General features: G+C 40.9%; 1 protein-coding gene across 1 annotated transcript in view; it reads left to right on the top strand.

The window, feature by feature from the left end:
- The first annotated feature begins 236 nt into the window (after positions 1–236).
- Positions 237–15,141, top strand: part of mindy3 (MINDY lysine 48 deubiquitinase 3) — a 19,644-nt gene continuing 4,739 nt past the window's right edge. Inside the window, exons 1-13 of the mRNA XM_034874955.1 lie at positions 237–449; positions 970–1,271; positions 1,671–1,750; positions 1,995–2,055; positions 2,145–2,339; positions 2,505–2,556; positions 3,323–3,437; positions 3,686–3,759; positions 3,910–3,989; positions 4,215–4,285; positions 5,390–5,470; positions 13,235–13,307; positions 15,005–15,077. Coding sequence (XP_034730846.1) covers positions 1,178–1,271; positions 1,671–1,750; positions 1,995–2,055; positions 2,145–2,339; positions 2,505–2,556; positions 3,323–3,437; positions 3,686–3,759; positions 3,910–3,989; positions 4,215–4,285; positions 5,390–5,470; positions 13,235–13,307; positions 15,005–15,077 — 1,049 coding nt within the window. The 5' untranslated portion in view covers positions 237–449; positions 970–1,177. The remainder of the gene's footprint in view (positions 450–969; positions 1,272–1,670; positions 1,751–1,994; positions 2,056–2,144; positions 2,340–2,504; positions 2,557–3,322; positions 3,438–3,685; positions 3,760–3,909; positions 3,990–4,214; positions 4,286–5,389; positions 5,471–13,234; positions 13,308–15,004; positions 15,078–15,141) is intronic.

Below are 15,141 nucleotides of genomic sequence, written 5' to 3'. Positions count from 1 at the left end.
AAATCACAACAATTAGTAGTTCTGAAATACTCTTTATTACACTAAAGGAAATTAGGACAAGTATACAGTCCAATATTGTTAAACATAGCGTTTTAAACTTATGCTTTAACGCCGAAGTGACCTTAAAATCCCATTTGTATTTTCTTCCTCCGAGCCACCAATTACTTTAGGCGAATTTTAAATGAATTAAATGGCTCCCTGCCTGTGGGCGGGTGCTCGACATGATTGGCAAGCCTGTTGTCCATTGAGGTAACGCGTCTAAGCTGTACCCCTAGACGTATGTGGCGCTTTCTAGATTTCAACCAATGGGCTGTCTCGTCAAACGTATGATTTTTTTTTTTACAATTCTGTTGTAAATAAACGAATGTCAGAGACGCTGCTGTTGATAATGAAATTGCTACCAAAATATATAATCAATACGGAATCCCAATACTCGACTGTGTATCAAGGTAAATAGGCTTAAACGTTATCTAACTAATGAAAGATATTATGAATTGATACAACTTTTCGAGATCGCTGCAGGGTGAGAAGAAATTGAATGACAAAGCAAGGAATTATTAGCTGCTACTAGTGCAATGCTAATGCTAACCGCTTGCATTACCAAGCCAACGGCTCTTAAACCCCACGTTATAGTTATTTCACAACAGTTTAACAAGGTAACAACGTCACCACAGAAAACGTTATCCGCTAACGTTATCCGTTATCCTGCTGAAAGCAAAGTTACTTATATTAATAGCAAGCGTTAACCATCCGGGTAACGTTAACGTTTACTATTTGACGTTAACGTAGCTAAATGTTAGCGTTCTCGTTTGTTAATAATACGAGCGAGTATATAGCTTGCATTAACGTTACACTGATCTATTAACTAGCTATGTCGCCCCATTGTCACAACAGATATGCAATTAAGTTATCGGGGCTTGTGTTCCCTTTATAGACAGTAACCTTAGCGTATGCTTCTATACTTTGCAGGCTGGTGTGGCTACGTTGATGTCATTACTACCCGCCAGTTTGCCTCCAGTCGCTAGAGTCAGTCTGTGTGCAACACAGGAGGCTTGTGGCCAATGCCACAGGCTCGACCTGCCTAGAGGAGTGGACCATCGACCTAGGAAAGAGCTTGCAAGTTGGCCTTTAAAGACATATATTGTGTTTGTTGACTCGACAGCAATAAACAATTGTCATGTCGGAGTTAAATAAAGAGGTGGTGGATTTGGTTTGGGGGAGACCCTCCAGTGGAGGAGTGTCTGCCTCCATCTTCCGTAGATGGACCCAAGGTATGATGCTTTGTCTCATTATAATGACATGAAAGTTTTTTTGCAGAACAGGAAACACACCATAGTTTACTGAAAAACAGGGTTGTCCACCCATGTGCAGTGGATAACCAAGTGTAATTCGTTTATAATTACAATATAATAACCAAAATGTCAGTAATTTATTTCATTAGAAACACCTTTAGCTGGAGGTCAGATAAGCAGCAAAATACCCTACTGTTGTGTATGTGGTTATTATGAATACTGCACATGACCATTCCTAAATTTGCTATGTGGCTATAGATGTGAGCATGCATGCACATGTGGCTTTCTAATGTGTGCATGGTAAAATTGCCTAAATAAAGACTTATTTGTTTCTCCTGAGAACCTTTCAAGGTTGTCTTGCCTATGTCTTTACCACAGGATTTGTTTTTTGTGAGACTGAGCAAACGGCACTGGAGCAGTTTGAAGGAGGACCCTGTGCTGTCATTGCACCTGTCCAGGTATGGTCTAATTCCACCTAGAGTATTATCAGCATGCAGTATTATCAGGGCAGAGTGTCACTTTCCAGTTAATTCCTTATTGAGCCCTCACAGACCCCCTGCATACTCAGCGGTTAGTAGTTCTTAAATGGGAGTGGGTGTCTGCAACATTGCACTCTTTTAAAATGTACACCTTCCAAAAGTTAACTTGTTGCTCAAGTCTATTTCTTGCCAATTCAGAGACTGAGTTTGTGTTTCTTTATAGGCTTTCCTCTTAAAGAACATTCTCTTCAACAGAGAAAGTTCCAACTGGAGACAGATGACAGGTAGACAGGACAATCCAAGTTATTGTTTTTTGCTATTGATTTATGTGTGGCTTGTTAAATCATGCATCTTTTATGCTTGAATATGGTAGAAGAGGAGCAGAAAACAGCACTGTGTTCCACGCTGAGTGAAATCCTGGAGTCTGCCTGCTCCAGCTCCTCTACAGGGTTCTGCCTGGTGAGGTGGGCCAAGGGACAAGTCCCACATACTAGCACACAGACACAGTCACAAATGCAGGACATGCCCGCACCAGAGAGCAGCCAGCCAGCACAGGAACTGCAACCCAGTGAGTCCTACATCTGTCACATTTAGGCTCACTTATCCGTCAAGCCTCGTCTTTACCATTAATGATAAAAAATAGTACTGTTTAATGATGGACTACTTGACAGTGTGTAGTTTTTTCTGTGCCATGTTCTGATACTCCCTTGTATGTATGCTTTCTTGTGCCTAGCTGCTTTGGCTGTTGAGGTCCTTGGCTTTGAGCGATTTCACAGTGTTCTCCAGTAAGTGACATATAATATTATAATATTCTCACTGCAGATAATACCTTGCATCTTTGTACTCATGTCTTGTCCACAAAGCAGATAATCTTGACATTAAGTAATACTGTGGGGCTCTGAAGGGATTAAGACCTCACAAATCCTTGTTTTACAATTGCCAATATGCAGTACTGAGATGAAGAACTACATATTTCTTAGAAGATTGTACCAGCAGAGGGGGATTGGAGGGATGGTATTTGATTCAACTAGTCCGCAAGAATTGGCTTTGACATTGAATTAGCTATTTGAGACTGCTCTTAAGTTGCTGACTCAGTGCTTTCAGAGATTGCCTAATAAAAAAAACTACCTCTCACTACCTTTCTTACACACATACTGTCTGTCACACATGCACAAACTAAGTGTATGCAAGGCTGCGTTTGCCAGAGGAATATTGAAATTTCATCACACAGCATACTGGCAGCTGAGACACAGTCAGCAAAAAGCAGTGCTGATTCACGTTAAATCAATCCATGCTAACTAAGACAGATATCTTCTCTAGCAAGCTTTCCAGGGTGAAGGTAAAAGTGGCAGTGGCTCCAAATAAATAAAATCAGATTTTACTTTGCCTTCTGATGCATTTAATTAATTTCTGCCCTATTTGCAAAAGTTATCTTTACCAGCCTGGGTTGACGAATACAATTAATTCATCTTATTCATCCTTTTAACCAAACAAATCTTCTCTCTTTTGAGTGTTTCTTAATTCAACCTAACCTTTGTTCCCTTCCTGCAGTAAGCGGACTGTAATGTCTGTGTCTGGTCTCAGAGAAGAGGTGTTGTCTCTCTACCACACCTGGAGGGGGTGCTGTGGAGTTTTGCTTTTCCTCTACTCTGTCATCCTCACCAAGGTACAAAACAGAAGAAATAGCTAGATAGAGAGATACTAGAAATATTAAGTACTGGTTGGAAATGATGATGCTGTTGATGTTACCATATTTATTAAGCAATCTGAATGAAGTGATATTCAAATAAGAAGACATACACAAAGATTTTCCTTTTTTTTGAATGGACTTTTGATCACGTTAAGTCATTTGTCCTGTTTGTTGCATCAATGTTCAAATACACTAAAATCCAATGCAGACTTGTCTCTGTGCAGGGCATAGAGAATATAAGAAATGAGATCCAGGACACAATGGAGCCTCTTATAGATCCTGTGCATGGCCATGGCAGGTATACAAACACCTCTCTTAATCAATTTTCCTCATCAGTTAGACTGACACAGAAAGTTATGGATCACTACAATGTTCTTTTTGTATGATTAAGGTTATCTTATGTTATCTCAGAAACTGCTAATATCTCCTTTCTTTTCTATCTGTCCAGCCAGAGCCTGGTGAACCTCCTTGTAAGTGGCCACGCTGTATCTAATGTCTGGGATGGAGACAGGGAGTGCTCTGGCATGAGTAAGACTTTTAAGAAGTTACTGCATACCCACACAAACACGCTATACAACAGAAACATATCACACTCGCAGAACTCAGTTTTGTGGCCCCAGATTAAAACCATATCCACCGGAAGGCAATAATTCTTACATCTCACAGCAATAAACAAAAGGCAGTAATTAATGCCAGTTTGACATAATTGAACTAATTTTCATTTTGTTATTCTCTTTTCTCACCATCTTGTAGAATTGCATGGTATTCATAAACAGGCATCAGTTGGCTTTCTTACCCTTATGGAATCACTACGCTACTGCAAGGTACGGACACATACAGGTTACTTAAAACATTATGCAAAAGTGCAAGCAAATGGTTGTTTGTATTAAATAATATTTGTAGATTTTTATTTTTTGAGACAGACTCCCTATGGATTGAGATGGACACCCACTGTATGCGCCAAGAGAGTGCTAGGATTACGAATACAAACACAAATGTTCTTTGTTGCTTGTGGCTCTAAGATGTGGGACATAACCAACGTGTGAACACAAACAGCACTGAGAGCTTCCGTGTGAAAATATGTGTTTGGTCCCTACAGACTTACTTTCTCCCACTCACAATCTTTTTTTTTTTTTTTTTTTTTTTTTTACAGCGGCACACATGTACTAAAATGCAAATTGACTAAAAATAGATCACAAAACAGATTTTTAAATACATGCAACGTGGAAAACTAGAATCTTAGCTATTTATTTATTATCGCCAAAATAAGCAACACTAAACATGCTGAAGTTGAGACATGGACTCTGTAAATAGTGAAAGTAAGCAGCTATAATACATATAAATCAACTATATGGTTGCCAAAGAGAGCTATTAAGAGTGATTTAAGAGATCAACTCTTTCAAATATGGAGAGGTCTGCTCATGTTTACCCTTTTATATATTTGGTTTATTGATGTTGTATAGAATTCAAGGTAAAGCTGCATATAAAGAAGAGCTAACAACTAAAAAGAAAAGATCCTAGTAAAAAAAACATTGATGATATTTTTTTTTGTACAAAGTACTACTTGTTGACAATCTAGAGAAGTATTGCTTGTATTGTTTATATCCAATGACATGTAATCTCTGTTCAAATATTAATGTAATCAATGAGAAAGAGGTATGTTAAAGTTGAATCAATTACTGATTTCTGAAGAAAATGAATGAAAATAGACACTTACTTATATAAGTTATACATTCCATCTTTCTCTCTTTGTGTGTGTGTGTGTGTGTGTGTGTGTGTGTGTGTGTGTGTGTGTGTGTGTGTGTGTGTGTGTGTGTGTGTGTGTGTGTGTGTGTGTGTGTGTGTGTGTGTGTGTGTGTGTGTGTGTGTGTGTGTGTGTGTGTGTGTGTGTGTGTGTGTGTGTGTGTGTGTGTGTGTGTGTGTGTTAGGTCGGGGCATTCCTCAAGTCTCCAAAGTTCCCTATTTGGATCCTTGGCAGTGAAACTCACCTCTCTGTGTTTTTCACCAAGGCAAGTTCAATACACTCTGTCCATAAGCAAAACATATTTCACTCACACAGACACACAGTGTGTAACTCAAGCCAGTCCCTTCAGCAGGTTTGAAAAAACCAAAATATGGAATACGCTTAACAGATTTAATATAGTGCAGTTCAGGTATTAATGTGGAGGGAAAAAAAGGCAGAAAGGGAGAAGAGGAAAAATGGAGTGCAGGAGATAGTCATATATGGCCAGGGCAGTTTCTTGGCTTTTCACCTATTCGGGATTAAGGGGAATAAAAGCTCAGTTTTCAAAGAGGACCTAAACAAGTGCAGACAAACACAAAGACTTTCAGCTCCATTCTCTCTCTTTCTCACGTTCACGAAAATACACAATTTAAGTTTCTCAACCATCTGTTATCAACTAAACAATGTAAGTTGTAATGTATGACCTGTGATGTAATCTGCTAAATCTGTGTGTGCTGTGAGCCTCCATTTATAGTATACTTCTGTCTGTCTTAACTGTCATGTTAATTTTAAACAATATGCATCACACATTTTTTTCTGTCCTGGCACTTGTTCATGTTGTTTTTTTCGCCCAGGAATTAAAGAGCCCCAGAAACAACACTGAGGGACTAAATAACAAACCGTTCCTTTTTAGCGTATTCACGTTTGATTATTTCAAGACATTTTGAGAATAGGACTTTTACACTAAGATTTAAAAGACTTATTCGGTAAAGAGAAATAATACTAATAATTGCATGGAACAAGACAACACACTGTTAATTGCCTGAAAATGTAGACACATGTTGGAATCGAGATACTAAGCGATAAGAGGAAAGAAGGAAAATGTCAAAAAAGCAAGACACCTGTTTCGAAAGGAGTGTTGATCTAGTCTCCTTAACGTTTTTCTAGGTTATTTCTCTGCTTTAATACGTAACTACATTGATAGCAATTAGCAAACGTAGGTTTACTCACGTGTCTGGTGTCTGGTTTGATTACAGCCAGGAATTTTTTGTTGTTTTACGTGTCAGTATAACACTACATTGTTCACGTTATACTGAAAACAAGGGCTTGAGTGTTTATGACTGCTCTTTAAAAGTTGTTGCATTTTGATGCTTGTGTTTGACAAATCTGTGACATTCTGTGCTGTACTGAAGAGCCATCAGAATGTACTACACTACATCAGAGTAGGTAGCTTTTGGGTGAATGGAATGGGGAAAAACGGTCCAGGAAACAAAACTGGAACCAGGTTCATGTGGTCAAAATGCAGGGAAAACTAGACTTCCTAAAAGCGTTTTTCGAAAAAGGACCTTGATATCTTGTTCCTACATGCCCCCTGCATCAATTCTGCTATACATCATGCCAACAAGGTATATAATGCACACCCTGATTGAGGTCATCCGTGCTGTGTAATTTTGAGAGAAACTTGCTCTTGGATAGAAGTTTGAATCATCAGATCACTGTGCTAGTGTGGATGTGTGCATATGCGCCATGTACAAACACCCAGTTTAGACTCGGACAAACATGTTTATCATCTCTATCAGTGAACATGTAACATAATACATTTCTGAAATCTGTGTAGTAAAGCTGGCAGGTTTGGTTGCAGCAAATTGATTCTCCCTGCTGTTATGAAAATTGCACCAGAGAAGCAGAAATATCCCAGGCAATTATCTACATTCGCCACACCCTTAATATACCATTGATTAAAAGCTCAGTTACATGCATAAAGCTCAAGCATGCTGGGCGAGTGGATCATATGTTTGCTCAGTGATGAACAAAAGTCGTCATGCATGCACTGATGACTTACCGATTCCTAAAACTCCCCTGGCAGTAGTGACAGGTTCACATACACACACATTCCAGAGCACAGGGAATCTAATCCTGATTAGCTTTAGTGTGTGTGTGTGTGTTTGTGTTTGTGTATGTGTGTGTCTCTCTCTCTCTCTCTCTCTCTCTCTCTCTCTCTCTCTCTCTCTCTCTCTCTCTCTCTCTCTCTCTCTCTCTCTTCAGGTGGAAAGCTTCCTGTAGAGGGAATGTGATTCCAGAGTTCCCATCTGGATCCATTTGTCCCACTGGAGACTGGGAACACACTTAAGCACACACACACACACATGCATATGTACTTACGTACATGGCTGACGCTACACCTCCACAATTTTGAGCCAAAGCCGAAGGGGAAAGACATGGGGCAAGGGCACTCTGCGAGTAGACTGCACTAAGTGTGACCCTGTCCTCCTTGAAAGGGAATCTATGTTTGGAACAAATTTGAATCACCCTGCGATTTCCCAGGCTTGGTGATACAAATATACACGCTACTTGGTTATGTAGCTTTTAGCTCCGATATAGAGCCATACACACAAAAGCAGAAAACCTGATCCCTGCCTCTGATGTGTCAGCGGCTCCTTCTGTCTGCCATCAGGGACGGGTGTGTATTCCCCTGAGTCGCTGTCAGTGTGTGACTGCGGCTTTCAGACCATCAGCTTAATAGCATTAATGTTTTTTATCTAATCTACCTTCACAAAGGCTATTCCAACATCTCTGATCCCTACCCACAACACCCCCCACACTCTCTGTCTTTTGTTGTATTAATGTGTGTGTGGATGTGAGAAAGAAGCTGAGTGTGTATAATGGCATGTAATGGGATCTGTTTTTTTGGACAAGTTTGTGAGACGCCAGAGGAAGGAGAGAAAGAAAGAAAGGCCGACAGAGAGTGAAGTAGAAGAGGGATGGGTGATGGATGAGACATATCATGCAACAAGTTTAAAACGGGATTCTTTCTTCCTTCCTTTTCACCGTCTTGTCCTTGAAGTAACTATCCACTCCAGTATACAGCAGGTCGGTTGCCCAAGTCAAGGATTCTTGGCACCCCAGCCAACCTCTTTAGATTTTTGTTCCCGCATGGGGAGGAAAGAGGAAGAAAGGAAGTAGAAAGGAAGGATGCACTTTTAAAGAGTGGTGCAGTGGTCACTCGGGAGACGAGGGGGGGGTGATCCTCCTGTGAATTTTCTCATCACTCTTTCCTCTCACTGAGTGATGAGGTTCACAGGCTGTACCTCTGCTTCTCAAGGGAGTTGCATGTGTGTGTGTTTTGTGTGTGTATGTGTACAGTAGTCGTGTTCCGGGTCAGTGATTTACTAGGAGAGAGAGCAGCCGCCGTGGCGCTTTGTGTCCCTTAAGACTCCAGCTCCTGTCTGCAAGATGTCCTTCATGGACTCGTAAGAAGCAGGAACTTGAAAGTGCAAGTGTGCAGACAACAGTTAATGTAGGTCAGGTTGTTTTAGTGAGGCTCTATTAGCAAAACCATGGTAAAGGGTTGTCATCGCCAATAGAGCTGGGCTGTATCATTGAAAATCATTATCATAATGTTGGTAGTATTTGTGTGATTAAAATTTTCTAAACTAAAGGTTAGTTAACTACCTTTTTCCAGAGCTTTTGATTGCATCCCAAAGCCTTCAGTCAATGGAATTCACAGCTAGTGTGTAAGGTTAGAATATTATTATTATGATTATTATATCACAGAAACTGTTCTCAGGGCCAACAATGGGCCCCAATAATGTAATAGTGATACATCATGATATGTGCACAATAACACATACTGTATATGTAAACACATAAAGGATGTTCCACTGTTACACATTACATAAGACCAACTCTTTATATTTATAAAGCAAACCACACATATTTGATTTGTTTTTAATCGCAGCTTGGTCAGAAATAGTAATTGTGATAACCAACATTTGAAAAAGGAAATTCTATAACCCCAGTGCACTGAGAGGTAGTTGGTTCTGTTCTCAGTATGATCAGAAGGTGCGGGCCACGCAAACCCAAATAACAAAGTGGTGTACATTAACAGTCATTAATAATCTGTGACAGGTCAGACCATGGCCCATTGTACTGTAGTAGGATGAAAAGCTGGCAGTGTGTGTGTGTGTGCTGCATTATTCTCCCTTTTCCCCCGTGTGTCGTTCTCTGTTATAGGACCCATCATTACGCTGTATAACTATCCTCTGGTGACGCTTCTCTTTTGTGATGAGACACAGTCTTTCTCATCCAAGACAGCTCCATAAATCACTACTTTGTCCCGTCTGTCTTACCTGGAACACATACACACACACAAACATGCAGTAGACAAGGTAGACAATACTTATGTAGCAAGAGAGATAGGTTTTCCATTGTTTTCTGTAGCCATACTCACATGGGATGTAGGCTATTTGAACAAAACAAACATACACACAAGCACACATGCAAGTACATAACAAGCCCTCACACACAGACTCCCTCCTCAGGCTGACATGTATGGAGGCTGTCGCTGCCTGCTAGGAACAAGGCAGGAGACACTGTCCAAGACCTCTGCTTTGTTGTCTTGAAACCGATCCCTTCCGATGCACTCTATGGCCACTCAGAGCCTCTCAGCACACACAATGGCTCTTTGGCTGGACCAGAGGGAAAGAAAGAGTAACTCTAGTAAAGTACTATACCTACCTGTCATAGGAGATAAAGCAAAAAAAGGGGGGGGAAGAAAAAGTCAAGAGTTGGAGGGGGGGGAAATACTCCAAAAGTGGAGTAGCTACTTAGCACAGGAAAAAGGTACAATTGGGCAAGAGAGGAAAAATGCCTTTAGGGGATGAGTTGTCGACCTAAGAGCTAAGAGAGCTACTTTGGAGTCTTTAGAGGAGAGAGCAACAGAAGTGCAGCTTGCTAGAGGTGAAGGTTTAGGCAGTGATCAGTAGAGCCTCCAACATGCAGATGGTAACTAGGATACATACAGAGCTTGGTTCTTTATCTAGGAGGGTATGATGCAGAAAATTTGGTTTGATGATAGAAAAAAAGGATCTCTCTCAAACACACACACACAAAGTAGTGCATACAGTAGTGCATCCACTACAGTCAGATTTAATCTTTTGCCATCAGACAAGTCTGGATGTGTTGTTAGTCGTGACCTTACTGAAAAGACACATGTACACAGACACTTCTGCTTACACCGAAGCCTTTTTTTGGTCAGTTGGAATGGCTCTTAAACAAGATGACTTTAATGCGAAAAAATGTTTTGCATATGGTATCAAGTCAACACTACCTGCATTACATGGTGTCATGTAATGCAGGTAGTGTGTGCGTGCATGTGCTCTTGTTTTGTTCCTATGTATGGTAGCTTGTTGCTCTGTTGATGGTGTCAGTGGTTTGTGGAAAAAGAAGTCAGACTGTGGGGATTGGAATGTGCTCCTTGACTTCATAAGGCACATTTACACTTTGCCAAGTCCTTTTATGAGTGTGCGTCATTGTACTACATCTCTGCTTGAGTATGAATATTTGCTCACATTGAGAGAACAGGATGCCGGCTTGTAAAACCAAACACATTTTGGCAGGGGACAGGCCTAAATATTGCAGATTTTCTCTTTTACACAGACACACACAACCACACATACTGTAACACAGTGGGGATCAAGAGAAAAGAAAGACTGAGACACAAAACACATACACACACACACCTTCCCTGTGGAGTGTGTTAGCTCCATGACATGTTTTCCATCTCAGCAGCATCTTCCTCAGGCCTCTAATAAAACACAGATCAAAGACAGTCAGGCAGACCTGTCGTCACGCACACACACGCACACAATCACTGTGTGCGTGTGTGTGTGTTTGTGTGTTCATGATATTATGGTTATGTGAGTCATTGTCTTTTCTGTGTTCATTAGCCCCATAATAGCGTGTATAGGTTCGCAATAATAGCGTAGTATGTTTTGTGTTGTTTTGTCTGTTAAAGATCACTTACAAGTGTTTGTCTTCTGGTAAAGTGTTGATAATCTTGTCTGTGGTATTACTGTTACTGTTAACTGAGCATTGTTTTATGAGGCATATCGGCAGCCGGCTTATATGTGGCAGGCTAAAATCGATTTAAGCTTCTCATCCCTTTGGGAAGAAATGCATGTTTTTTAGTTCAGATATTTAGTTTATCAATTAACATAAGTTTAGTTCTAGATTCATCGTATCAAAACAGTACAAGACATGTGCTTAACTGGTAATCTCACATTTAGCATGTTTTGTTTTTAGACTGCAGTTGACTGCAAAGGAACTTTTTTTTAACACTTAATTCCTCCCAAGACACCAAAATGACCTTTGTCCACAACTGTAAGTGAAACACCGACATATCTAGCCAATGACAAATCTACCGTCAGATTTATGGAGCCTGTAATGTTAACACATCAAGACCCTGCTATACTGTGTGTGACAGAACATTGTGTTGTGCGCGTTAGCTGGCCTGTCCCTGTTTTTTTCTTTTTGCAAGAGCCAGCAGCTGGGAGTGATCTCTTCTCGATGTGTCCCCTTGAACCCATCTCTCTCTCTCTCTCTCTCTCTCTCTCTCTCTCTCTCTCTCTCCCTCTCTATCTCTCTCGCTCCCCCTGAGTAAGCCTTGAATACGGTAATAAGTGGACCATGAAACCCTAGCAGCCTGTGTGGATCTGAGGCTCAGGCTTTAATAAAGACCAGCTAAAGGAGATGAGCAGGGTTCATTAGCTCCAAAAACATTGTGTGTTTGTCGAGTGCTTCGTTGTCATAAATACACTCCCTGGCTCATAAGAAAGGACAGTGAGAACCTTCGACTCTCGCCTACACACTTTGAGTGTGTTTGTGTATGACAGCTAAGGCTGAAAATCTGTCTTTTAGAAGTATCTCATTTTATCCTCTCTTGGAAAATACCCCTTCTATCTCCTCTGAGCTTCTTACACTTTTTTTTAAATGGTTATATCATGCAATATATTTTTTCAAGGACCTATAAAACCCTTGCACTCCTTATCATTGTTTGCTTGTAATGTTGATTATCGGAAACCGATGGTTATCCAGCTGTTTAACTTACTGTGAGCTCTGGACAAAATCTGAGTAAGAAATCAGACACCGCTTATAAGATAAGAGAGGGCGTGAGAAGACGTTCCTGTCCCGTAAGATTTGTCTCAGAGAGATTTGTTTATTTGTATTTATTTTTTTGGTGGCAATCATGCTGTTGCTTTCATTTGCACACTTGGAAGGTGACGGAAGTAGTCGTATGAAAAGCCAGAGGTGATGTCAGATTCTGTTTCAATTAATTAAATCACAAAATTGTCAAATACAAATGTTGGATAAATGTGAGCTGAGGGGGTTTTATATGCTGTTACATGATCTTACAAGCCTTATGTTTGAGGCATGCTGAGGCCAGAAGTGTAGAGAGAATGAGGAAGTGTTCATTTAATCAGCATTTGCATTGTCGGTCAATTAAAGGGGGCATCATCATCTTCTATGCGCATGTACACCGACTACACATTTCGGATCTTCCTGCCAACACTGCTCTTTCTGAACTTCACCAACAAACAAACACTGCAGAGCGTGTCATCAATCACGGGCTCAACAAGACTCTTTATCCTGATTGTGGGTTTGGAGTGAAAACAAGCCGTCTAACTTTATCAGCAGGTCCCTTAATAATCCAATGGATTCCGGTGATTGCACTGGCCCCCTTAGATTACACATTGTCACACACAAGCACAATGCACATTAGCAGTGCATCAAACACTGCAGCAATGGGTGGTGCTGGATATTTACTGCTTGACAAGAACAATCACAATCTGTGAGTTGTGAGTAGATCTAGATGGTTGTTCTAATGTTTCAGCAATGCTTAAAAACCCCATATTCCCAGAATGTGATCTAGTAGTACCTGTGTAGTCACTTTTAGGTCAGACCTTTTTTTTGTTGCAATGCAAAATCTCACATTTTTCTCTTTCTCTTCTTCCTGTATTTCTTTTTCTTCCCACTGGCTGTCTTTTCATAGGAGATGTCCCTGGTAGGTCCAGAGTCTCCATCAGAACAGGCAAGGAGGGTCTTCCAGTCATATGATCCTGAAGGTAATGAACAACAAATATTTGTATTGTTTATGTTGTCCACATTATCATTATGTTGCTCTAAACCCCCGCGCACTTGTTTTTATAGATCATAACACTTCATTTTCTCATTAGTACTGCAGCTACATGAAACTCCTGGTACACAGATGCACTTTAATTAATCCAAAGGTTCACTCTAACACAGCTACACACACTGAGCAAAGAATATACTGGCCCTGTTGTTTTTCTCTTCCCTTCTTCCTGGTTAACCAGATGCCTTTATATCTCCACTGCCCTCCTCGCCTGTCCTTTTTGTTTCTTGTCTCCATTATTTTTCTTCTGAAGGCATAACAAGGGTCTGTTTGTCTCCTCTTATCTCCACTGTTGTTGTTTAGGTTGGTGAGATCCGCTCCTCTTACAGCTGAATCAACCATCCCGCTCCTTCTCTCTCTTCCTCGTTTTCCTAAACCTCCTTTCTTGTCACTTCCAGATGACTAGGGTAAAAGGCGAGGGGAAGGATACAGAGAGTGACACAATGACATGTCGGATGAACTTAAAGTTAGAAGTCTGCGGCCTTCATTTATGTAGCCTCAAGATTATAGCAATGGATGTGTGCGTGTGTTCATGTGCACTTAGAGACAAGAGAAATATTACATTGACATTACATTACAGCTGTTCATTGTTTTTCTGCTATATCGGGATAAGAGAAAGGAGAGAGAGATGCAGAGATGTGCGTGTGTGGCCATGTTACAGTGTGATCGGCTAAAAGGCAAACTTCTAAACTGTAACCCTCCTTGTTCTCTTCACACAATACGGCTTTGCACATTATCAAATGCACTTCCGCTATCCTCTGCCAGGACATTCTGCAAGCCATATGGTCTTTTCTGACACAAACCCACATGCATGCATCCACAGACATAAATGCACAAGGAGGTACTGTACATGACACATATATTCACACACCGCAGTGTATACACACATGCCGTAGCCAGCAGCACAATGCTGTGAGTGCTGTGTAAAAGAACCATAAATTTGTCTGTGTCACATGTAGAGTCAGCACAGCTCCCTGTGTTGTGGAAAAGGGGCGCCAGATGCATTCACACGCACTGGTGACTCACCACACGTGTGTGTGTGTCCTCTGTGCTCGATGTCAGACTGTCAATTATCACTCTAAGAAAATAACATCTGGCATTGAAAAGGCGAGATTGAGTTGCTCAAGAGCAGACAAAAGCAGAGCGTGTCAGTTAACCTATTTCACAACACACTAAGGGTATGTATGTATGTATGTATCCAAACAACAGGCCACACAGGCTCACATACTTATGTTTAAATAAGACAAATCTGTAGGTACCCGGACACACAAATACTTTGTCAGGCAAAAACACATGCTGGTGTTGAACATGTTAGTATCTCCTCTCAGGTAAAGCTATCGTCACGGCCGTGGAATGTAGGTCAGAGACAAAAGTGCGTGTGCGTGTGCTAAAAAAAATCACTCTTACACATGCACACGCTTGCATGTGAGAGTGATTTTTCTCTTATATCTGTCTCAGATGAGTTTATTCCCCAGGGCCAGTAATGTAAATTGTGTTTGTGCCATATGTGTGTAGGTGAAGGATTCCCCTGGTTTTCAGCTGAAGCCTGTATTTTAGGTAATATCTTGGGTCAGCCAGTGCATCAGTCTCTCTTTATGTCTCTGCCTCTCTCTCTCTTTCTCTCTCCAGATAATGGCTTCATCCCAGAGTCTCTGCTGGAGGATGTGATGAAGGCCCTTGACCTTGTCTCAGAGCCCGAGTAGTAAGTGTTTGCATGTTCAAGGCTGTGTGTGTGTGTGTGTGTGTGTGTGTGTGTGTGTGTGTGT

Source organism: Etheostoma cragini, chromosome 6 (genome assembly GCF_013103735.1).
Source record: "Etheostoma cragini isolate CJK2018 chromosome 6, CSU_Ecrag_1.0, whole genome shotgun sequence".
In the NCBI taxonomy this organism is placed as follows: domain Eukaryota; kingdom Metazoa; phylum Chordata; class Actinopteri; order Perciformes; family Percidae; genus Etheostoma; species Etheostoma cragini.
Note: the sequence above shows the minus strand (reverse complement) of the source record. Positions and strands in the feature narration are given on the sequence as shown.